Source organism: Mustela putorius, unplaced genomic scaffold (genome assembly GCF_011764305.1).
Source record: "Mustela putorius furo isolate JIRA1106 unplaced genomic scaffold, ASM1176430v1.1 tig00000275_pilon_pilon_pilon, whole genome shotgun sequence".
Taxonomy (NCBI): Eukaryota; Metazoa; Chordata; class Mammalia; order Carnivora; family Mustelidae; genus Mustela; species Mustela putorius.
In genome coordinates, this window is record NW_025421341.1 from 12,405,752 (window position 1) to 12,431,535 (window position 25,784).

Here is a 25,784-nt window from a genome sequence, read left to right on the forward strand (position 1 = left end):
GCCTGGAGTCCTCCCTGAACTTATATCGCATTGCAGAAATGGATGCTCAAAGAGGTTGTAAAGTGGGTAGTGTATTTTTAGACATACTTTAAGCAAAAGTTAAGTCTCTAAATGTGGAAGCTTCAGTTGTCTAGAATAACCCCTTATGTAAAGCATCTCATTTCCTTATATGAAGTGACTGGACTTACTACCCTCCCCTCATTCCAGCACAGGGCTGGTTGTCCTCCACTTAAAATGCCCAATTTGCTATCCTCTTGTAAGTCAGCTCATTATTACAGAATAATAACCCTTGTTCTTTCTTTTAAGATTTATTTATTTATTTTAGAGAGAGAGGGAGAGAGAGAGTGCACAAGTGGGGGCAGGGGCAGAGGGAGAGGGAGAATCCTCAAGCAGACTCCCCCCCTGAGCATGGAGCCCAACATGGAGCTAGATCCCAGGGCCCTGCCTTCATGACCTGAGCTGAAATCAAGAGCCGGTCACTCATACCAATTGAGCCACCCAGGCGCCCCATAATGCTTGTTCTAATACTGCAAAGCTATCTTATCCTTCCTCCTGCAAAGAAATTTCTAGGCTAATGACTTTAGCTATGAGAATTAAGTTACTCATCTAGTTATGGAGTATCTGTATGACCAAGCACCAGGGGACTGGCCTGTGGACTCTGGGCCAGCACTCTTCTCCTGGATCCCCGAGTTTCTCTTCAGTCAACCTTAGGTTGCCCTGTTGCCCGGTTCACTTGTTGGCTCGGGAGATGTGGCAGCTGGTATTTACAATTTTCAAAAATTTCCTGGCCCCTGCAGCACCTACTGTTCCTTGTAGCTTAAGTTTTATTAGGGTGAGGACACAATCGCTCAGCACCCCTTCCACACCCACTGCAACCGGCCTTCACCTGCTTTCCTGTTCAGAGACTGGGACATCTCGGTGCCAAGGTAGTAAGTTTGGTCACTGCCACCACAGGTTTTTGTGTGTGTGTGTGTGAAAATTTAAGGAAGAGTTTCTTGTCAGATTCATTTGATGAGGGAACTCAAGTTACTCACCATTGTATCAGTTTCCAAATCCGAAGCGTGAGAAGAAAAGCTTGAGGAGTGCGGTGTCCCCGGGAAGTGAAAGAGGTGTTTAGTGTTGTTTCCAGTTACCAACACCACTTCTCCTGGGGAATCGCCCTGCAAGGGATGCTGGGATAATAACATCAGTTAGGTTCTCGACCTTTCTCCTTACTTCGATGTTCTTGCCTGGAGGTTGTGCGTGGAAGAGAAGATTTTAGTGAGTGTCCTTCTCTGGGTCTGAGCGCTTCCCCTAAGGCTTTCAACTGCCTCTTTTCCTGTTTGAGGCTGCTTATTTTTGCATCCACCTTTCTGCCCTCCATGGGGCTACTGAGGAAGTTCTCCACCTCTGGTCAGCCTTCTCTTCCTCACTTTGTTCCCAGCCATCTCCTGCACGCAGACTCCCTCCTCCCCTCACCTCACCTATGCCCCCCAGGCCTTGGCCCTTCTTCCCTCCTCCACAGATGGCTTCCAGTTATCCTTTCTAAACATGCTCCTATTGAACACTGTCCCAGAACAAACTTGCCCCGTCTCTCACCAAATAAACTGCTTTCAATAAGCCTCTCCTAACCCATGAAACAAACAACATCCCATAATCCACCTCATTCTAAAATATTGCTTTCATAACCTGCAACCATTTGCTCCCCTCCCCTCAAAGAAATGAACTGTCTTCACAGTTCCATCTTATTTGGGCATTGAGCTACCTCAGTGAAACCATAAAACACACACACACACACACATGACTGACAACCTCCGCAACCAAGAAAAATGACCCAATATAATCCGGTCTTCCCTTTCTCTCTCTGAGAATGAAAACTCTCATGGGGTATATAAGGACCCATTTGTGTCTCTTTGAGGATTTTCTTTTTCCCGACAAAATAAGCTACGGAGAAATACAGGAAGGCATTCCAAGGCCAAACACATTCTACTGTTTATTACACATATTACATTCTTAAATAAAAATGCGTCACATAACATTTTTTGCATAGATATCTTACAATATACCAATTTAAAAAAGAATTATGAAACAGACCAGTAACAAAAATAAATTTTTTCTTCATTAATAATTTTGTAACATTAACATACCACCATCATATAATACAAATAATAGTTTTAAATCTTAAGACTTTTGTACAGCAAAAAAACTTGACAAAGTAATATATTTATATATATATATAAAAAGCTTAAAAAAAATAAAATGTCAAAAAAAGGCATAACCGAGGGCTATAAGACTGGGTACTTCTGTGATATATTATAAATACCAGAGAAGGCCTGAGAGAATGTGACCGGGGGAGGTGGGGGAGGGGAGGGGGCTGGGAGGAGGTCTCTCCGAACACACTTGTTAGACACATCTGGCAAAAAGAAAATGTATAGTGCAAAAACAAATTTCTTCAAGCAACTGTTAAGAGGATAACAGAGACTGGAAAGCAAAGTCGTGGAGACTAGGGAGTTGTGTGGTGGGAGTGGGGACAGGGTGATGAGAGAGAAGGGTTTTGGGGGGGGGGCGGAGATTTATGGAAAGGAAGGGGAGGCTGCAAAAACATTAAACATTTATTTTTGCCTCTGTGTTAGCAAGGAGATCTTGGCCATAATAAGTGTATTTTTCCTCCCTGGAATGAAGCAGAAGTGAAAGATAAGGAAGTTAAACCAAGTCTGGGTTTAGATAGGAAATGCATGCTGGAAAAGAAAAATAAAACAAAAGGGTTGAGAACCAGCCAATGAGCCCCAAAGCCTTTCAGGACCTAGATTTGCAGAAATCATTCCGCCTCCAGTCCAAAGGCCTAGGATTCAAATGTCCCCACACCCCCCCTCCGCCCCTCCCCTCCATGTGGAACTCCCAGTGTGGTTTCAATATACTGGCATTATAAGCATCCATCCCCCCCAAAAGATATTAGGCACTGGTGGCTACTCCTCTTAAACGTCAGTAGCCTGTTTTCCTTCTGCGAAGGTACAATAGGTACATCTGCCCACGTCTCCAGGCGTGTGCACACATACCACCCTCATTATTCTGACGTGGGGTCCATTTTATGGCAGTAGACAGAAGCTGGAGTCAAAGCAATTTACGATTCCAAAGCTTACAGTGGAAAAAAATTGTATAAACAGTCCCCAACAAAGAACGTTATCACCCTTCCCTCACGACCGCTGAGAGGGAGCCCTGTTTGAAAAGAGTATCTGGTTTGGGATATGAGTGCAGTGACGGCCTAGGAGTTCGCTCTGCCATTTTGGATACCTGTTTCCCGAGGACTTACAAACGCAAATGCAAAACACCTGAAGAATACAGTACTCTATCGGAAGGGCGCGCAGAAGAAAGTGAATTGCAGCTTTACTTTCCCCCCTTTTCCGGGATCTATGAGGAACCAGCAGAGGGGACTGAAGAGTGTTAAAAACAAGAGAAAACCCTGAAGCCTCAGGCCATGGGTCACGGGATCTCACACTGACAAGCAGTTTTCGTTTCCTTGGACACATTTTGGTTGTTCCATGTCAAGTATTCCCAAAGATCCTCACTGAGGAAAGTAGGCCATCAAAGAGGCATTGATGTACCCTCAGGCCAGCCCCTCTGGTTTCCAAACTGAGATATCACCATGTTTACCGAAATGCAACCCAGACTCAGAATTCGAACTCCCTCCTCCTGCCCCTACCCCACGCTTGGCAGGTGGCCACTTCCGGAAGAGGCCAGGGAAAGCTTCCACAAGTACATTTCAAACAGGTTCTACTTCGCAAATTTTCACTTTGGCAAAGACCCGGGTGCAAAATTATGGCCAGAAATGCCGGCCCTCGTAAGATCTTTTTTTTTTTTTTAAAAAAGGAAAGAAACGATGAACCTGATTTTTGCAGTTAACTGTGTTGCACCTCTCCAACTTTCCCTACCTTCTTCCTTCTCCTAAAACCAACTCATGCAAAAGAGAAGACAAAAGCACTTTGCACCGAATTTTACATTTTACAAAGCGACTTCCACGGAGGAAACCATTTTGAACCAATGAAACTGATCACTAGATGTTGCCATCCTTGCCAGTGGAGTTCGTTTCCTTTGACTTCTTTGACTTTCTGATGACTTTGCCATTGAATTCAGGCATGGGGGCTACGGGCCCGGGCCGGAATGTTCTGAATGCACTCAGTGAGCTGCCCTGAAAGTCCCATTATTTCCCCCTTTGATGCAAATGCACATGGCTAATCTGGAAGCTTATCCCCAACTACAGTCCTTAAAAAATCTTCTCTGGCTTCTAGATTCAAAGAAGATTTTTTAAAAAATAGGAATCAGTTCTGCTAATCGTGCGTGAGGTTGACTATCTTTTTACCCTGTTATAATCAGGCGGACCTAAGATGTATAAAGGGCACAAGGGGCACAGGAGGGGAGGAGAAGGGGGGACTTGAAGAGCTTTGCAAGGGAAAGCACGCAGAGAGAAGGAAATGGTCAGCATGAAGTTCATCTTGGGGTTTCCTATATTTTTATAAAATGCAGCTTTGTCACGGAATCTGAACATTTCTTTTTCTGGACACAGGACTCGTCACCACCAGGCTTTAACCTGGGCCAATTAACCATGAGTGGGGCAGGAGGCCAGTAGCTAGGAGAAGCATTATAATTTCATGTTTCCACGTCTTTGACTTACAGCCATGTGGCAGGAGAAAGAAGCACAACTTGAAATAAAGAAAATTGTCAATGGCTTAGAAACATGCTTTCTCTATACAGCAAACTCTGAACCCTGGATCAAATGTGCTTGAGAGAACCACCACACGAAACACCACGCCAGGTTTTTCCTTCCAAATTTGGGATCCCCAGGAATGTCAAGAGGTAACGATTTAAATGAGAAAGCAACGGTTTAGTGTGTTTTAAACGTCCAGTAAAGCACTGTTTTAAATAACCTGTCCTCCTGGGAGCCAAGTATCATCCGACGGTTATTTCTTGGAGAGCCTTTTCACTCTCGCAGGCTCTTGCCAACCACCTCTGCCATTTCAGAGATGATGGACATTTTATCACAAATCCACTTCCAAAATGATTGGTGCTACCCTCGCTTTTATGGATAAGTAATCGTTCACAGGTGTCAATCAGGCTAGAGAAGAACAGTTTCAAAGCCATAAACTTAGCACCCACCAAATTTCAGGCCAATTCTCACAGTCCACAAGTGACTCTGAAGCAAGCAAGCCCCACCATCATGGTTCAGCGCGCCCCGCTCTGAGGAAGGTCAGGAGCACAGTACAAAGGACCTCACTGATACAAAAGAGAGAGGAATCACTGAACATTTCAGACACTGATGAGGACCAAAGGGCCTTTGTTCTGCCACATTCAAATGAGAACTTTTCAAGACCACAGATGACAACAGGGAGCAAACAAGCAATGATTACTCTTTTGCATTCTTTTTGTTGTTTTTTTTTTTTTTTAAACTTTCTTTTTAATAGAGCCTTGCATTGGTCAGTTCAAAAATTAAATTCAGTATTATAAACCCTTAATAATAGCATTTCGAGAGGCAAGAGCAGCTCCAGCTGGGGAGAGAACGTTTGTAAATCGTGGCAGCCACGGCTAATGCCATCACTGGTACGTGCGCGCATTCATGCCGGAGGCTGCTACAGAAAGGGAAATCAACGAACCAACAAAATCTGGGGTGTCTAAAGTTTCATCTAGTGCACTGACTGGAGGTGCTACAGTTTAATACAGCTGAGGTTTAAGGTCCCTCACACATCCTCCATCCAGAAAGGATGTACCACACATTCAAATATAATCCCATGATACGCCCTGATGGACTGGCCACAAAACGCACTCAAACGCAGTAGAGAACTACGAGATTGTCAGCAAGCAGTGCTCCAGAAAATGTTTCTAAGTCATGTCTAGTTTTAAATCTTTGGAATAAAACTGATTTTTTTTTTTTTAAATACCCTCCAACTAACATATACAGAATTGCCTCCAGCAAATGGGCAGATTAATATGTGTGTGTGTTTTAGGGTGGTTTTTCTTTTTGTTTTGTTGTTGTTGTTGCTGTTGTTGGTTTTTGTTCTTGTTGTTGTTGTTGTTGCTGTTGTTGTTGCTGTTGTTTTGTTTTTTGGTCTACATTGCAAAAGGGGAAAAGAGAAAGAAAACTTTAAGGGCCGGACCTCAGAATGCCCAGGTGTCCCATCGGTAGCTACCGTGTTTGTGATCAGGAGGCTCCTTTACCCTTTGATGGGCACTTGTCAACATTTCAGGGAAATCAAAGGTTGCAGAGAGCTGAGAAACCAAATGCCAAGGATCTTGAAGGTTGCTGTCATACATGTATTTGTGTTTCTTATATTATTATTTCCTTTTAAAGACTTCAGTTTTGCATCCCAAATAGGTATGGGGTGGCATTTTAACAGTCAATGAGTCAAACAGTCAAAGGAGGGCAGAAGGGGAGCCAGCTGGTAGGAAGGAGCAGCAACCATGTGCGGACCAAATGCCATTTTTTGTTTTTTAGACGTGTCTTGAAGGGATGGTCCCAGAATATACAAAATATACAATCTGTCCTAATAACCACCCCGCTTGCTTGCATAGGCCATTTAATGGTCCTAAAGGCAGTCTTTGGAGTTGAGGCCAGTGCCAGCTAGCTAAGAATGCGGGTAGAGAAGACACCGATATTGGATGTGTGTGGGATGGAAAGTGAGGAATGTGAACCCCCTCGGAGTCAGCTTGCAGAGTAAATGGGAGGCCTCTGTTGATCCTGGGTGCTCTAGGTCACAGGTCATGATGGGTCTAGCCAAAAAGAATTAGAAACGTGTCTCTCCTTTCAGACCACGAGAGAAACTTCTCAACCCTTTCCTTAAATGTCCACCCTTCATTCCCACAATGGCATTTTGAATTGTGTGTTTTAACAAGTGGGGGCGCATGAGCTCAGTGAGCATGAGAGAGGAAGAAGGCAGGATGATGTTTTCTGAAGCCACTAGACTCGGCAGGCATCCTCCATTTTCCCCACTCCTGGAAAGAGTGATATTTTTGGCTTTTTGTCAGGTCATAACCCAGAGTTAGGTTAAATATGCAGCTGCCCTTTGAGACTAGCGACATCTATGCTGAAACTGGTTATAGGGTAGCAATGACTCACAGCACGGGGTTGATCACTATGCGCTGAGGTCATGATGCCTCAAGGGGGATGACAGAACTGTGATCAGATGTCCCATCTGATTGGCTGCTTCGAGAGCTGGACATCCAGGTGCCGAGAGAGTCCTGGAGAGGTTTAGTCCATGGAGAAAAGATAAAACATTTAAGCTTCCAAATAAGCTTTTCAAGTTTTCGTTAGCAAAAACAGAGAGATTAAAAAGAAAAAATCTAGCACTGGCAATAAGGTGAGGCTCAAGGGATATACTGTGATTTATCATCAAGGACTTTATTCTCTTGGCCACTTTGCAGTCATGCTAGAAGTTTCCAGAATCCCTAGTGCATATGGTGTGCAAGAGTCAAAAAGTAAGAAAAGAAAACTCCTCCCTTGAGAGTGAAGTCTAGAGAAATGCAGGCCAGAAAGGTGTAAGGTGTTATTCCAGAGTCTGCCGCCGCTAAGGCCGTTGGTATCGACTCGAAAGATCTCAATAGTACTAAGAAGAACCAAAACCGATCAACAGTTCTGTGAGGAAGTCGGACGCACAGAATAGTAGGACTTTTCACACACAAAGGACAAATAAACCAAGAGTTAATTTTGGCTACCAAACTGCAATTTGGTTTTCTAGGTCATTTTCCCCCAACTATTTAAAAAGAAACATTAGTGCTACACATATGCAACTTTACGACGTTGTATTCTCCTATCAAGTTGCACTGAGAAGCAAGTTAAATAAGCCCCTCTTACTGCTGTCCACCTGCAGAGACGTCACATCCATTTTCTTTGATTTCCATTGGCAACAGCGGGAAATAATTCCAATAGTGCTGAAGTAAGCAGCCAGTCTGCCTTGCTGAGTTCACCTGGTTTCCTCCTTCTTCGTCTTCTACCATCTGGCAAGGGCAAGGCATAAAGAATAGACGTATATATTTTAAATATAGCTGAGTGCATGACAGTGCGTGTGTGTGGGTCTATGTGAGTGCGTGTGTGTGTGTGTGTGTGTGTGTGCGTGTCTGTGTGTGTGTGTCTGCGTGTGTGTGTGTGTGTACACAGAGGTTTATGAGTGAGAACTTTCTTCTGCGAGGCAATGGATCCCCGCCTGAAGTCCAGCCCCCGGCCTCACGGCATTTCCTTCAGACAACGGCCGACGCCATGGCAACTCTGGCCTTTAGGGGTTTTAGATATGTCTCTTCATATGGAGGGCAAGATGGTCAGACCTGGAAAAACACCTAGGAAATATAAACAACAACAAGGATATAAGAGGTGTCCAGGCAACAAACTCAACTTCCAGAACCCCTTAGAAAATGATTAACCCTACCTCAAAGAAAGGCAGTACATATGTACTGAGAAACTAGGCACTGTTTGGGGAAGGTGAGCTCAAGGTCAGACTGCGTGGATTCAAGCCCCAGCTCTTCCAATCCTTGTGTGACCCTGAGTATATTGACCTCTCTGTGCCTTCATTCCTCCTCAGTAAAATGGGGACAATCACTCACCTCATAGACTGGTTCTGAGGATTAAATGAGATGATCTACATAATGTGTTTAGAATATTGCCTGTCACATGGTAAATGTCAGTGAATGTTAACTATTATCATAGTGGTCATTACTAAAGAAGAACCTAATACTTGGGACGTGCTTCAGGAACATAGGACATGCCCGTATACCGGAAGAATGGTAGAAAATGATGAAATTGTTTCATCCAATGGTGCCTTCAGGTCTCTTTTATGCCAAGTCAAGAAAAAGAACGGAGAAATGAGCTCACCTTTATTGAGAATAAGATAACATGCAAGCAAGCGCTAGGCATTTCCCCAACATGACCTAGTACCATTCTTGGCAACCTTCCATGCTGAGTGTTCACCCTTCACACTTGTGTGTACGCGTGGTAATGAAGCTGAGGCGAGGGTCACGTAGCTTGTTAGTGGAAGATTTGGGATTAAAACCCAGTCAGATATGCAAGCCCCTCTTTTGAATGCCCACCCTTTCAAACACCCAGTTTTCTTGATCCCTGGAGGCCAACACTGAGTGCCTTCCTCAGCCTCAGAGCAAAGGTAGTGGTTATCTCCCCCTTTCCTTTGGCAGCAGAAACTTGATCTTCTCTTGGGTAGCTGTGCTTCTGTGCCCCCAGTTGTATGGGGCTGACCCTCCTCCTAAGGCTAAAGCTATGGCCATGGTGGTCATTAAGCGACAGTCATGTGAGCCATCAAGGTTCATGAGAGCCAGTCCTGGAACACTTGCTGAAACTATTCAAAAAGAGAAGCTCTTTTCCCACTGGGGCTGCTGTGCTATTAAGACTGAAGGCTAAAGCTGCTGGTGTCCATATGGCCATGTGGGAAAGAGCCTGCTTGAGAATGAAGTCAACAGAGAAAAATGGGCAGTAAGATAGAAAGAGAGAGAAAGAGGCTTGATGACAACATCTGAGACCCTAGATCCAGCCAAACCTAAAGACCAATCTAATTTTGGTCTCGTTAGTCAGTTGAGCTAATAAATACCCTTCAAAGCTAACACCAGCCTGAGTCAAGTTTCTGCATCTGTATAATTAATGGAGTGGGCATTTCCACATCCCTGCAGCTTACAGTCTAAGGCTCTGGCTAGAATCACAGTAAAATCAGCACACGAGACAGCAATCATTCCTAACTCTGAGTGTGTGCTCTCCCTCTGGGTTCTTCTCTTGAAACTGGCCAACTATTACCTGTGAAGATATTCCCAGACTCTCCCAAGGCCCAAGACATGCTCACAGTCCAGTTTCTCGTTAGGATGTCAGCAAGCTGCCCTGTTCATGTTAGAAGATTTCCTGTTCCATGCAGGATTTCCCCATGTTTGTTCTCTTAAAACAAACAAAAAACCCACCCTATCTTGTGACCCCTACATTCTCCACCCACTCTGTGTTGATTTTTTAAATAGGCACATGTACAGGATAGAACCCCAAGGAAATGAACTAACACAGAACCAAGGCAAAATGAGAAACACATAAGAATGGGAAGGTACAGTAGGAAATAATGTAATCTAATAATATTAAATAATTATAATTCTAATTATTACCCACTTATTTCAGGCCCTAATTTAATATAAGCAAGATATTTGGATAATCCCTTAGAATGCCATCAAAAGGGGATTTAATTTATCCTAAAACAGTGACAAATATTCTTTAACAATAAGTGCTTGATGTCACTAGTATGCAGAAGAGCAATACAGCCTTTAGGGAATTCAGCCATTAACTCCCCTGACCTCTCCGGTCCTGAGGGCACATCAGTATTGCCCACTGCCCGTTCTCTTTCTTCCCTCCCTCCCTCTCCGTCTCCTTGCTGCCCTCCCTTCTTCCTTCCTTCATCCAAACAGCCCAGAGAAAGATGATCTAAGTTGGGAAGTTCTTTTTGTAGGCATTTCCTTTTTAAAGTTAACATCCTTAACAAGAACTCTATAAAGATGCCATTCTTATCTCTTCTACCAGCTGAGATAGTCATTAAAAAGAGGCAGAGCCAAAATCTGAACTTAAGCACTGTGACCCCAGAGCCCATGTTCTAGCCACATGTACTCTATAGACTGAGAAGGGAGACTGAGCTGTCAATTTCAGGAGATTATCGCAAGCAGAATAATGGGTTCCCCCCAACTTAATGTCTACACCTAATCCCCGGAAACTGTACATATGTTAGGTTACATGGCAAAGGAGAATTAGGGCTGTGGATGAAATTAATTTGCTAATCAGGAGATTATTCCTGATTATCTGGGCTGGGTCAATGTCATTTAGAATATCTTTAAAAATGGAAGAGGGAATTCAAAGAGAACACAGAGAGCAGCATAGGAGGACTCAACAGCTTGGATGATGGAGGGATGGGGTGAGCAGGCAAGAGATATAGGCCACCTCCGGAAGCCTCCGGAAGCTGGAAAAGATGAGGAAATGGGTTTTCCCTAGAGCTTCTAGAAAAGAGAACACATCCCTGCCAATAACTTAACTGTAGTCCAGAGTGACCTTCTAACCTACAGGTTACCTATAAGAAGGTACTTAGAAGATAAATCATTTGTAAAGTTAAATAAAGATGATACTAAATTTGTGGTGATTTTTAATGGCAGCAACTAGAAAATGAATCCAGAAGTCAGTATGGTTGGGCCTGAGCTGTGAACACCTGTGAGAAAGTAACAAAGCAGGCGCCAGGAATCCTGCCTCTCTGAGGGAGGAAGAGAGGGATTGCAGATGGTAGTGGGGAAGGACAGGCTTTGGCCTGGGGTCCAAACCTCTTTCCTTTCCTTTCTATGTCCTGGAAACCTAAGGGAAACAGCACTCTTGATACAGAATTTCATCTGCAGACACCTTTCGGTGACCAATGCATTCCAGCCTTCTATTCTGCCTTTCCCAATTGCCCACCGTGTGCTGGGCATCTAGCAATATATGTACAAGCATCTATATTTATGCTTTGAGATCTTGCAGGAAAAAAGAAAAGTTAAAAACAACAACAACAAGTATTTAACATGGTATGAAATCTAATCGCATTCCTCCTGAATCGAACCAGCATTGTTATTTCTTCAAATTCTCATACATATATGGTGCTTAGAATTTCGACTAGGTCCCTCACCATGGGGGTTTTATTTAAATTCAATATACCAGCAAGATACTTAGCCATGATTAATTTATACTTATTAATTTACATGTACTGAGCTCCACATAGGAATAGTAAAGGTAACAGATAAACTCATATCTAGAAATGTGGAATCAAATGATTCTAAGGGTAATACAGCCCCAGAGAGTATTTATGACTATGTAGTAGTCAGATGACCTTAAATTAGAAGGTCCTTAATGATTGAAATTTGTTCATTACAGAGAACTAGGCAAACCACTATTGTCACTTCCCTTGACTTCTGAAAAAGGCACAATTAAGTCACGTGGGCATTAAGCCAACAGCAACCCTCCAGGGCACCACCTATAAGTGGGTTGACTCAAAGATCAAAATGTGTCCTCTCAGCAGCCCAACATCTTGAAGGTACTACCCTGATAAGCAGTCTCCCTAAATGGCAACTTCGCTGAGTTGGCAGAACAATGGCCCGTGTATCACCACCAGTAGAAACAGCCCTGTGGACCACCACCACCAACCCCATGCTGTATGGGCTGGGAAACAAGCCTCATCCTTCCAGCAGCTGGTCAGACCTTGGGCTATATGGTTGAACCTGATGGCGAGGAAGTGGCAGAGTCTCACTGTTTTCTCCCCCAACCCAAACCTGAAGCAAGAGATCACAAAACCCAATGTGCTCAGAGGCTGGGCCACAAAGTAAATGAGTACAGTGGATCAAGGACTGTCAGAGTCTATCTTTTTTTTTTTTCCCCCTTTTTATTTATTTATTTATTTAACTAACATATAATGTATTATTAGCCCCAGGGGTACAGGTGTGTGAACTGCCAGGTTTACACTTCACAGCACTCACCATAGCACATACCTTCAGAAACGAAGAAATATTCCTCTTCTGTAAGAGGACACAACTGGGCAAGCGTGATGATACATGGCAATGGATGGTCTGGCTTCATATTGGGGAGACCACACGGAGTGGTGGGAACGGTGAAAAATTACTGATCACATGGCCATCACAAAGGGAGAGTGATTACTATTTAGCTTCAGAAAATTATGGCCACATGGGAATGTAAGCCCAGTATTACCAGATCTTCTGATTTTTTTTCAGACAAAGCCAGAGATACAGACATTTTTGTGGCATCTAGTAATTTTAAATATAAGTAAAGCAAACAAATAAAGAAAAACTCTTTTATTTTCTTTTTCAGTCTACACCATAGGCAAAATAAAAGTATAAATTGACTTGGTACATGCTTTAAAGATAGTAAGTCCCACTCCCAGCTTAGCCTCTAGAGTGGTCTGATTTCTCGAATTATAAGAAGAGGGAGGTTTCTTGGGCTTATACACACTGTATCACCTACAGGATTTAGAGTCCTGCTAAGGGCTACAGATGCCCTCTTTTCTGAAGGTAAAAGTCCTCTAAGGAATGCCAGCTCCCAGTCACGCCAGGCTTTCCTTTCATCTGCTTTGGGACCACTCCAATTCCCCACGCCACCTCCCGGACCTGCTCTATTCTTAGCACAGTCACTGCAGTTGAAACGTAAGGTGCTGCTGGTCGTGAGACACTAATGAAGATCCAACCCCTTTTTCTGACAGTGTTGAAAATGCACTTACTCTTGGCCAAAGCCCACAGGACTTTGACCCACATCCCCCCCCCCAAATCACAATCTCCCCCAAATACCATGTCTTAGAATTTGTACCATTTGCTCAGCAAATTTCTAGCTCTGGGAACTATAGAATTTGGTGAAGAAAAATAAAGCAAAAGGCTAACCAAATTACCATCTCTGACAAGTCCTTCCCAGAAATACCCAGTTGGCTTGAAATAGGTCTCCATACAAATCATACAAATGGTCAGATTTAATCCTAGTACATCAACTGCTGGACAGTTGTAAACTCCTCAATAAGGCAGTTGATCTGCAGAGAGGAAGACGAACTCTGGCAATTTCCCAATAAAAATTCTTTGTCCATTTCTAAGGATGAATGTAGTCCATAACACACACTCTCCACACAATAGCCTTATCACCCTTCAGGGATGGGTGACTTTTGTGTATGCCTACTACTGCCATACTTCGCCAATTCACAGGGGATTCATCTTCATCCCAGTTGATATAATGCTCTTCTTCAAAGAACTGTGGGCAAAGAGTTACCCTCTATTCAGCTTCTTTATTAGTGGCTGGGGCTAAAGAGAAATGAACTTGAGGTGGCAACCGAGGAAAGATGTCAAATAAGGAGAAATATTACCCAGAAGCAAAACAGCCACTGATTCACATCAATTCAGGGGGCCTTGCAGGTAGAAATTAAAAAACAAAAAAACAAAAAACAGGTTGTGATCTTGGGGAGCAGAGGAGAGAGCTCCAAGGGAATGAGAGACAATAGCTTCCTAACGTGGACTTCCTCAGCTCTGGGGCGGGAGGTTATCTCTGGACTCCAGGAGGCGTGGGAGCTTTATTTAGTTCTTAAAGAATGAAGATAAGAGGAAAATAGCCTCTTCAGGAAGCAGGAAAAAAAGGAGGAAAAACATGAATGTTCCTTCATAAGCATCTTAAAGGAGCACCAAGCCAACTGGCCACCCATGAGATCTGGCCACTATTGCTCTACACACACACACACACACACACACACACGCATGCACCCAGGATAGAGGAAGGCCTAGTGCAGGGAGATTTGGCCACTATTGCTCTACACACACACACACACACACACACACACACACCCAGGACAGAGGAAGGCCTAGTGCAGGGAGTGGCCGGCGCAGGGACTGGGAGGCAGGATGGGAAAGCCATCCCATTTCCTCCCACGGAGAGCCAGGCCTCTATGGACATCCTGCACACCCCTCCTGCCATCCTGCAAGCTGGGGAACCCTGAGGCTTTCAGGGCTTTTATCGTATTAGAAGCATTTTTCTCATCATAACTGAGACCTTTAGTATTGCATTAAAAAGATGGTTAATTTTCTTAAGCTTCCTTTTAAACACAGAAATAGGATTAGAAGGATAACATGCTCAGATGCAAGCCCATTATTTGATTATGTCTAAACCTAATCCTGCCTTCACCTTGGCCTGCAGAGTCTCCATTTTGGGGTTTATTGGTTGATAATGCCAGGGCTGTCAGATACTATTACTTGTGTAGTATCTGTTGCTACGTGCTCTTTCTTCCACTATCAAATGCTGAAGGTTGGAAATTGAATTATAGGATAAGTTCTCAAAGGCTCGCCATCTTTTAGACCTTTGTACTTACTTTCAAAGGAAAAAGAATGATTCAGGCCCCCAAAGAATGGGTACCCTCTCCAGTAAATTCATTTCTAATAACACTCTGGAGGAAAGCCTTATGAGTAACCTTCTTTCTGTTAAGCAGGCTTTCTACTCTTTCACGTTATTAAGAATCAGGAAAAATGGTATTGATGTTAATAAAAAGATCAGAAGAAACAGCTACAGGTGACCACTCTCTGTCCTATTACTTTTCCTATTGTAGTAAAATCATCTGTCACATCATCTCCTCGAGGGTAGAACTGTGTCTTATTGCCACTGAGTGGCTCACATGATTCCTGACCCAATGCCGGTGTTCAGTAAATACTTGTGTGCCTGAACCAACAATTCACATCATCTCTGGATTATACGCAAGAAGGCACCCTTACCTCATGGGTTTTCTCTGGAGAACGAAAAGGAATGCGCGGTCCTGAGTGTCTGAGGCAGAGGCTTGGGATAGCCCCGGGAGCTCACAGACAGCCCCCACCCCCACCCCAACCCACCTCACCTTCTCCCCTCCCCATCCCAGCAGCTTCTGTGTTTCTTTACCTGTCGCAGTGGTTGCATTTAAAGGGCTTTGCACCTGTGTGTTTCCTGTAGTGCCTCGTGAGCTCGTCACTTCGTGCAAAACGCCATTCACACCCTTCCCAGGAGCACTTATAAGGCTTCTCACCTGCAAGAAGAGACGGAACGACCATGATCAACAAAGGGAACAAAAGGGCCCCACGCCTGATCTGGTTCTGCCACCTATCCATCGTCTGGGAAAGAGGCGGTATAAATCATTCGTGAAAGACTACATTTCCCAGTACAGCCGGTCCCATTTTCTTTAGGCTCCTGGTATTCTGTTGTTGCTGTGACTGCTGTTGTTTTAACCTTCAGAAGTGGTTTCACAGGATCCTCTAACCTGGAGCTGTCACTTCGGTTCCCAGAGTCAGAGCATTTCCTTCAACGGGTAAGGGATCAATTTTTATTTATTTTCTATTCCCTGGAGCACTTTGACCCCCACTGTCCAAGCAGAAAGGAAATGTGCTATTTTCATCGGAACCACAAATGCTTCTAATTCTATTTTTCCCCAGAACCTACAGTAATTTACCATTTCAGCCTTTTTTAGCCTTCTCTCTCCTACCACAGACTGGAGCCAGGGAGCTGACAGCTCAGGTCTCCCAGAACCACTGTTCTTCCAGTAAATGCGAGTGGATGGACAGTCTGGAGAGAGGGCTACGACTCAGGAGTAAAACAAAAATCACCTGAGATTCCTGGCCTTTATGTAAAAAGCAGTCACAAAGTCCTATTTAAGAAGCCCCTAACTTAACGGCTGCAGACCAGTCATATTAGAGAGAGAGAAACAGAGGATTATAAAATATTTTTAAAGCCAACTTATAAAGCAAGGTTTTAGCCACAGTGAAGCTGCTTGTAAGTACGAAATTCAAGCTCTTGTGCTCAAGTGACCTTTTTGCACAGTAAATCCAGACGGACGGGTATGTGAGAGAAAGTACACGATTTTTCCTTAGACCTTTTCCTTTGACCCATCAACGTCTGTCACCAAACATGGCAAATATTTACCATTCCAACTGTATGGTGGGCTGGTTCTGATTAAGAAGAAAAAGAATCCTAAAAACCCCACGAGATCGTGAGAGTTACTGAGCCTTCATAACTGAGAGGCAGGTTAGCGCAGTGGTCGTGAGCTCTGAAGACCTCCGTCTGTGACCCAGCTTTTTGGTGCTGCCCTTAACTGTCTAACCCCGGGCAAGTTAACAAACCTGTCTGTGTCTCTGTTCTTCTAGAGATAATACCAGTACATAACTCAAAGTGTTCGGAGAGCGTAACTTAATATCCACAGGTATTACATATCAATCAGAACGCTGGCTGGCTCACTTAAGATTCACATCCCTGGTAAATGCTATAAATTGCCAAACCCCAAATTCCAGGGCACACAGGTGTCCAAGTAGTGCTACGGCTGCCCCATTATTGCTCTATTTTTAATAGCCAGACCTTCATGAGGCAGGGCTTAAGGAGACACTGCACAGGTACTATACTTGACCCACTTTCTTCTTTCCACCTTTTTCCTTCCCTTTAAACCTGACTACAAAGTGCTCACAATTCTTTATTTGTATCACCTGGAATTGAACCAAACATGATTGAAAATTTTATTTCATTAAATCGATGCCCTAGTGAGCCACTGCTCTATAAGGCCCATAGAGAAGAGGAATGAGAAATACAGGTATTGCTTTTAAAAGGAACCAAGGGGACAGGAAGGAGGGCTAGAAGCACAGGAGGAAACCCATTCAGTTTTGGAAACCAGGAAAAAACAAAAAAAAAGAATCACTGAGCAGTGTTAAAAGTTCACCTTCTGGATCCTTAAAGCCAAAATTTTAGAAAATTACACGTGCTGAAGAGAAGTAGCAGAAGGGGGGTTGTCAAATCAACTTTGGAGTTAACACGCCTGGGATCGCAATTCATTAAGAGTTCATTACAGAATCGGCCTCAGTGTCCTTCTCTGTTAAATGGGGCTGAGTGTCTCGTGTTTGCTGTGAGGTTTAAATATGTTGTTATGTAGAGGACACATATCCTGAGCCAGATACAAGGTAAATATTCTATTAATTTCAAGTTCTCTTCTTCCCACGTACACCTATATTCTCAGAAGCTGTCTAAAGGTTGTCCCCCCAAACTTCTGGAGCTCAGGCTCCCGACAGCTGAGTCTGGAATCACTCTGGGCAATCTAAATATTAAAATAACAGTGTTCTTAAGTTTTAAGTATTTTCTCAGTATACTGATGGAGAATGTGCCAGAAAAACCCAGTGCTCTTTCAATCTGCTCTGAAGGAAGGGGTTGCAGAGACCCCAGTCGGAGAGACGTGTGCCCTCCCTGAGAGGTGTGTTGGCAACATTTACTTAAAGTGATTGATTGCCCAACAGGCTCCATTACTTCAAGGAAATCTGGCACAAACAAACAAACAAACAAAAAAGGAGAATGAGGCACTTTAGAAATTCACAATACCTTCCAACACCCTGAGGTTTTCAAAGGCAAGTCACACTGGAGGTTCCTGGAACCTGGGGGACCCAACACACCTCAAATGCAACAAGGCATCTGGAAAACCCACGACATTCTACAGCAACAAGCAGAGACATCTAGTCCCCAGAATCAATCCCACAATCGAACTAATCCGTCCATCACATGCAACCACATTTTGAAGGACAGAGGAAGGACAAAGAGAAAATGGAGGTTCAAGAGGATGTCTTCTGGTATTTTTGAAAAATTATTATTTCAAACTGTTTGGTTTTCCCCTTGGTGAATTTAAAAAAAAATAGTTTTGCTTTGTTTTGTTTTGACAATTAATATTAAGGATTTATTTGCTTCCCAGAAAATCATGTGGACTCACTTATGGAACAAACCAATTACCTATCCCGTGGCTATTTCAGTATCCCTTTTGCCAGGGTATAGACAGAGACTACAGATAGTTTGACTTGGCTTTGAGTTGTATCACCTCACATTGTTTCCTGCTAGCAGAAGCAGCTCCTTTGTGCCCTGATAGTTTACCAAGATATATTATGGTGCTTCATCAAGCTCTTTTCCAGTGTCTGATTCATTTACCTATAAATTGCCATTTCTGCAAAAACTCACTAATATGACCTTAAAATAACCAGGAACGAACTTGACCACATGAAGGAGCAGTACCTGATGCAGGCAGAGTGCAGAAATCAGAGGAGCAAGAAAATATATAGAAAAATTGGGACGAAGACTTCATATTTAGGGCTCAGAAATGGTAGCGTTAGGTTGGCCTCATTTCCAGGTTCCATGTCTGCTTCTGTAAACCAGTGTCTACTTCAAAGGCAGCAGTGAAAATCCTCTGGCAGTAGTTTGCATGGCCAAGATCACGCCTCCCTAGACACCAGCACCCACTGCTTGGGGGCAGAACCACCTATATCCACAGTTTTCCTCTGAACAGCCTACCTAAAGATTTCTGTGTATGTCATAAAGAGCTTGGGTTTCTCTCTTTATAGAAGAATAGCCTTCTTTCTAAAAGAAGGGAAGAAGGGACTAGAAAGGGGACAGAGGGAGGGAGGGAAGGAGGAAGAAAGGGAGGAGGGCAGTCGGTTGTAACTGGAGCAAACTTCATGCAAAATCAGCTTATTTCCTTCAGTCTGCCCTCTCTTCCACCCTGCTTCTCTCCTTGCTCCGCTCCAGGCACTATAACTGGGTAGAAAACAGAAAATGGCTTACCCTTGCCCAATGCTGTACTGTATGGCACCTGGGATAATGCCTGCCTTTCAGCTTATGGCAACTCAGTAATGATCAGAAATGTTTAGGAGAGATCTGTAGGAGACAGGCAGATGGGATAGAGGCTTAAGACATCAGGATGCAAGTCTGGAAGGCGGAGGAAGGCGGGCACGGCACAAACCGGATGGACGGGTAGCATGCTAGTGCCTGCATAGTTCACGGGGCCAGAAATGCAGACCCTGTCAGAAACCCCCTGAACTGCAAGGGGAATATCAAAATCACTTTTGCTATCTGGAAATTAACCCCAGGAGATGTGTGTCCCTCAGAGGTGATAGTAGGTCTAATCAGGTGGAAATACATTTATAGCCATCCGAGGGTTCTTAAGGAGAGCTAAGGATGCTTGAGAAACAGGACTTGACATTTAGCAAGGTTGAATCATGGCAAGAATTCATGCTCTCCCACAGAATGGCCTCTGAAATGGAATGCGGGCTAAACCAGAATGGCATTTTTTTTAGTTTCTTCCAGAGTAACTCTCTCTACATCGCGATCATTAAATCTGATTGGCCAAAATGCACACAAATACCTTTGAACATGCACCTCCAATAAAAAAAGATTTATTCATGAATTGTATAAATGTACTGATGTCCTAATATGTTAGGATATTATAAAATATGCTCTCAATACAGAAATTAAGAGGAATGAGAGTAAATTAAATACAAATAGAAGGTTTACATTTTTTTTTTCCTACACTCAAAAAGACTGTGTTGTACACCCTACTTTAGAGACTGCTGCCCCATAGGATAAATAGAAACAGCTTGGCTCCAAGCCCACTGGTCTTGGTGCTTCCAGACTTGGTCCCCACTGTCCATTCTCCCTAAAGCAGTACGAGGAATCCTTTCAAAATATAATCTGTGCAGGTGGGTCCTTCATGGGGGACTTTAGTCTCTATACTTCCATATGATTGGTTTTTCTGACATCCCCTGGATTCTATTTTGTGCATTTGAAATAATTCTACAAAGCGTTCCACAGACCTCACCATTCTGCCAGAGAAGTTCATGACCCAAACAAGGTTAGGAAGAAATTACAGTGTGAGTGTTGCCGTGGCTTCCTGTCATTCTCAGAATTCAAGTCAAAAGCCTATGCAGCCCTGCGGTATAGAGTCAATACGATCTGGCCCCTTTCTCATCTTATCTCCTACTCCTGTCTCAGGGCCTTTTCACTTACTAACCCCTCTGCCTGGAATCCTTGCTCCCTCACCTCGTTCAGGTCCCTGCTCGAGAGCCCTGCCCCCACCCATCCCCCATGGGGGGGGTGATTCTGTCACCTTCCCCACACCACTTTTTTTTTTTTTTTTTTTTTGACAGAGAGAGATCAGAAGTAGGTAGAGAGGCAGAGAGAGAGAGAGAGGAGGAAGAAGGCTCCCCACCAAACAGAGAGCCCGATGTGGGACTCAATCCCAGGACCCTGGGATCATGACCTGAGCCGAAGGCAGAGGCTTCAACCCACTGAGCCACCCAGGCGCCCCACCACTTAATCACTTTGAAATTAGACAGCATGTTGTTTGCATTATTGTCTGCTTCCCCCACCAGAACATAAGTTTTCTGCAGGCATCTGTTTTGTTCACTGTGATACCAGCACTAAAGCAGGGCCTGGCTCAGTCCTGTAGAATACAGTGAGTGAATAAAGCATCCTGGTTTGCAACAAAGAACCAAGTGACACAGAGGGCAGGGCAGCCTGTGTGATTTCAGCCCCTGGCTTTCTATGTATTGAAATGGCTTACAAGTAGAAAATGTTTATCTGCTGGCCAATCCTCTACTCCAGGGAATGAAGTATGGAACTACGATGGATTATATATTTCTTCACCATCAAAGGGCACTTCAACTTCTTTTCGATCTACCCAAGCCTAAAGAAAGGCATATCCTGAAAATCTTCCCGTAATATTCAGCTCACATCTGGGACCACAGTCTCCTGAGCAACATCCCCTCTGGGAAACCAAGTGCGTCATTTTATGGAACTCATTTGTAAAGGTTCTCGCTGAATATGTGTTTGGGAAAGCATGAGTGATACGTCAAATGTACCGCACCATAAATTTGGCTTTAAGATATAGATTGTGGAATAAAATATGAATGTGAAAAAATCGTGCATTCCAGGTCTAAAAGTCCTTTGAAAATAAACATCGTTAATGCAAATCTTCTGCATTCATTTCCTGATCTGCCAATTTTCAAGTTTCTAATCCAATTCCTAGAGAGACTAATACCTTGACCTGTCCAGATTTCTGTTAAAATTAGTTTTATCTATTGCTTTTTACTTTTTAAAAAATGTTACTAGATTTCTGTTATCTGGGTATGTCAAGGGCCTGGTCTCTTTTAGGATTGGGATTAGGAACCTGAAATTTGTCAGATCAGGAAATGAAAAAATAAAATGGAAAGAAGGAAGAATACTTCATAATGAGTTTGTATTGCCTCTGAGTACATCTAGAGGAAATCAGCAAAGACCCAGCGATTGCTCTCACATCACACTCAGCAGCACTAGAGAATTTAAGCCACCTGGGGAATAAAGACACTGAGAGAAAATGTCACTAAGCTTTCTTAACGCTGGAAAAAGAGTAAGCAGTAAACATCACTCCACAGCTTGGCAATCCCTTCTCAGGGTATAGCAGTTGCAAGTAAAAAATACCCTAAATTATTAACTCTGCTTTGGAAAGCTGGCTCAGGGTTCCTTCCGGATTCCAGCTGAATCTTCACGATTTTCTTTTTTACACAGTATTTTAGATGAGGTGATTGTTGGAAAAGGAGACAAAGGCTTTCTATTCCAGAGCTTCAAGAGCATTTACAATAACTACATAAATCAAAATGTGTACTCATTTATTTACGTTCCATGTTGATTTTTTCATTCAATCATTACTCACTCACCCAAAAGTTCCAAGGTGCTGGGACCCCTGAGTGGCTGAATTTGCATAAAGCAGCAGTCACGGCACTAAGCACACACTTCCTCTCTTTTCTTTTATTCATAAAACAACTAATAAAACAATAACCAGCCTAGATCAGGTTAAATCTTTACAGTCTGGGTCACCACCTTAAAGTGGTGGTTTAAAATGTATAACCCAAAAGTTAAACCATACCCTCAATAAGGGATAGTTCCTACTTCAGAATATGGAGAGGGGCAGGAAAGAATTTTGACATAATCCCACAACTACTGACATCTGTGGTGTCTAGGACAGTAGCCACTTGCCACATGTGGCTATGACCACTTGAAATGTGGCTATAACCACTTGAAATGTGGCTAAGGTGACCAAAGAACTGAACTTCTAATTAATTTTAATTAAAATTAAAACTGAAGCATTATAAAGAACATTTTATACTCTTGTTTTGATAGGACTACATTTAACTTTAACCACTGAAAATTTAGCATATGGATTTAAATATGCTGTAAGTACATAAAACACACTGGATTTCAAAGACTTGGTTTCAGAAAAGAATGTGAGATAGATCTCATTATTTTTTTTCATATTGGCTTTATGTTAAAATGATCATAGCCCAGATATATTGGTTTAGGTAAAATATTATTATTAAAATTAATTTTATCTATTCTTTTTCACTTTTTAAACAATGTGGCTACTAGAAAATTTTAAATTACATATACAACTTGCTTTCTATTTTAGACAGCACTGTTTTAAAATATATTTTCTATATGGAAATGCCACCATCACCTCGAGCATAAACTTTCTCCCCCGCCCAGCCCAAAAACTTGTTATCACCTTGCCTTCCAGATCCCCAAACTCTGATATGCAGCTCTCCAAAACACCTCATCTGGTTCCATGGCTGAGGAGGCAGAGTCAAATACATAGACTTCATCACTGATGATGAAAATACAGCCTCTTCAGTGTCAAGTTGGATTCAGTCTACACTAATTGTTGGCTCAAGTCCCTACCATGCGATAACACTGCTCAAGATTAAAGCTAAAAGCAAAGGGTCTCTGTAGTAGAGGAGTTCCCCGGTAGGGGATGCCAATGAGTGCATACCAACTACACAAGGCCCATGTGTTTAATAAAGGCACGTGCATGACATGTAGAGGAGGAATTCCCCAAGACTTTGTAGGAACTAGGATTGCCAGCCCTATGCTTCGATGAAACTTGAATCGTTACTCTATTGGAGAAAAATGGACTCATTATCAAAAAAAGGAATCGTCATTGAAAGCTAGATTCTTCTCGTTCCGCCTTTGCTGCCCAATAGCAGTGTGGCCTTGCAAAGTCAGTAAACTTCTCCTTAGGCCTTACTGTTCTTAACTGTGTGCGGAAGGAATAGAAAAAAGTCTGTCCTACTTCCCTCCTCGTTATGATGATTCAATGGAATCTCGTAAATGGAAGTGACCAAACTCATGAAGGGTGTCATCATGATGACGGTGATATCAGAAGAGGGTATGCAGGCATGCAGAGGCCAGAGAAGGCTAACGGCACAGAGATCGTGCAGCAGGACAAGGGCACAAGGACTTCTCCGCGAGACTTAAAGAGCCCAAGCGTCACTTCTCAAATCTACCTTACTTTGCGATGCACAGCCAGGAAATACACAAGATTAAACAAATCTTTGGGTGCCAGCTTCCATTTTTAATGAGTGTTCACTTCTACCAAAAGGTTTCTTTGGAAGTGAGGTGTTAGATTCTTGGTGAATTGGTTTGAAATGCTGGAGGAAGACTGGGTTGGTCATAAAAACCTGCAACTACCCCAGAAGCTGGAATTAAGTATAGCTGTTGGCAACTGGAGCTCTTTTCGTGTGCAACCACTGGTCCCAATGCATATTTCAGAAACCACAGCATGTTTCTACCAGGCCACGGGATCTCATACTATTCTCAAAGTCAAACTGAATCTTTATTTAATTAAAAATGTCAGTGTTCTAATATTTTTAGTGGGCTGGGTGAGGTATAACCCATACCATCCCCCCCAAAAAAACAAAACAAAATACCCCAAGTCTTAGGGGTATTTATTGTAATTCTCAAAAGACTGTAAACTCCCTTAAAAATGTAGACTTCAACACTCATACCTAAAGTGATATGTTCTCAAGCTGTGAAACAGGTAAGCATGACCACGTAGGGAAACTACCTACTGTTCTGGCACTGAGGTTAATTTATTTTTTTCTGTTTCTTTCTTTCTTTCTTTTTTTGCATTTTTTCTTATGCTGGTTTTATCCTTTTTGTCTTTACTGTTGCTATTCAAGATTAATATTTTTTTGAATTTTTAAAGAAAATTTTATTTATTTATTTATTTATTTGGAGCAAGCACAAATGTGCATGCATGCATAACAGGGGAGGGACAGAGAGAGAGGGAAAGAGAGAATCGCAAGCAGGCTCCTCGCCCAGCACAGAGCCCAATGCGGGGCTTAATCCAATGACCCTGAGATCATGACCTGAACTGAAACCAAGAGCTGGACACTCAACTAACTGAGCTACCCAGGCGCCCCTCAAGATTAATGTTTTAAAATCATTTTTATCATCTTTTTCAGAGATCACTCCACAGAAGGTTTAATGTCAATTTGGAAACTTCAGTGTATTTTGGTGATGACCAAAGCTATGATAAAGTCAAATCTAGATATAAACTAAATTTGAAGAAAAAAGTTTTTAAAACTTTCATCTTTTTTCCTGTCAAGATGACAACGACGATACCATGTAAATTTGTTGTAAACAAATTTATAGGACACTTCTTTCACTTAGTAGTAAAGATATTATTCCCACAATTCAATTTGATGTATTTAGATAGGAACTTGATTATTTCAAAATATGAATTTTAAACTTATGGCCAATCTTTGGTCTTTTGCATTCAAATATAAAGACAGCCATACTGCAGAGGATGTATGCAGGCACAGGCTATGACTACCACAATGACCAACTATTAATCTTTGAATCACTTTTATAAATTAAATTTTAAGAATTAAGAGAAAGACACGTTACCTTATCTCCACACATGTTCCAAACTTAGTTAATATCAGAAGTTATCAACAAGTCACGCAGAAAGTGACATCTCTAATGCAGGCCGGCACCCCTCAGTGGTAAACCAACCCAGAACAAGAACCCTTTCCCAAAGATCCAATTCACTGCAGAGGTTGGCAACTCAGGTGTATGACTTTGAGTGTGTATCACAAGAAACAGATTCTTCTGCATGGTGGGTAGTAGTATAAGGAAAAGAACAAATGTGCAGCACACAGCTTTGAGGGAAGACGGGCTTACCTGCTACCTCCTAGAGAGGACTGGAGGGGGTCTGAGGGCAGTGTGAGAGGACTGGTACCTGAGAGTCATGGAAACAGTGGGTGAATGGAGGGGAGGCTGAAACAAACCTCACCAGACCCAGGGCCCAGAACCCATGGGTGTCATCAGTTGAACATATCACAGTAGCAGATGATGCCTAATCTATTGTCCTAGGCATACTGAACTTTTCACTAACTAAAAATGAGAAAATATAAATCATTTACAATGAGGATGAAAGTTAACTTTTTGCTACATGTTTGATAAATGTGAAAAGAGATGCATCAGTGGTATAGAAAACCCATGGGAGTGGATAATCCAAAAACCATCACAGATATGATTTTGGAAGCTATCAAATGATTGGCTTCAGCATCCTGAATGTGTTCTGATTAGGCTAAAGCTAATATTAGTTGTTATCCCCTGATTATATAAATGCAGACGGTGGAGAAAAAGTGAACCAAGCACATGATTA

General features: G+C 42.8%; 1 protein-coding gene across 2 annotated transcripts in view; it reads right to left on the bottom strand.

The window, feature by feature from the left end:
* Positions 1 to 1,959: 1,959 nt before the first annotated feature.
* Positions 1,960 to 25,784, bottom strand: part of KLF7 (Kruppel like factor 7) — a 90,271-nt gene continuing 66,446 nt past the window's right edge. For both annotated transcript variants that reach the window (XM_004764251.3, XM_004764252.3), the window contains exons 3-4: positions 15,413 to 15,536; positions 1,960 to 8,298 (exon numbers count right to left, since the gene is read on the bottom strand). In XM_004764251.3, coding sequence (XP_004764308.1) covers positions 8,247 to 8,298; positions 15,413 to 15,536 — 176 coding nt within the window. In that variant the 3' untranslated portion in view covers positions 1,960 to 8,246. The remainder of the gene's footprint in view (positions 8,299 to 15,412; positions 15,537 to 25,784) is intronic.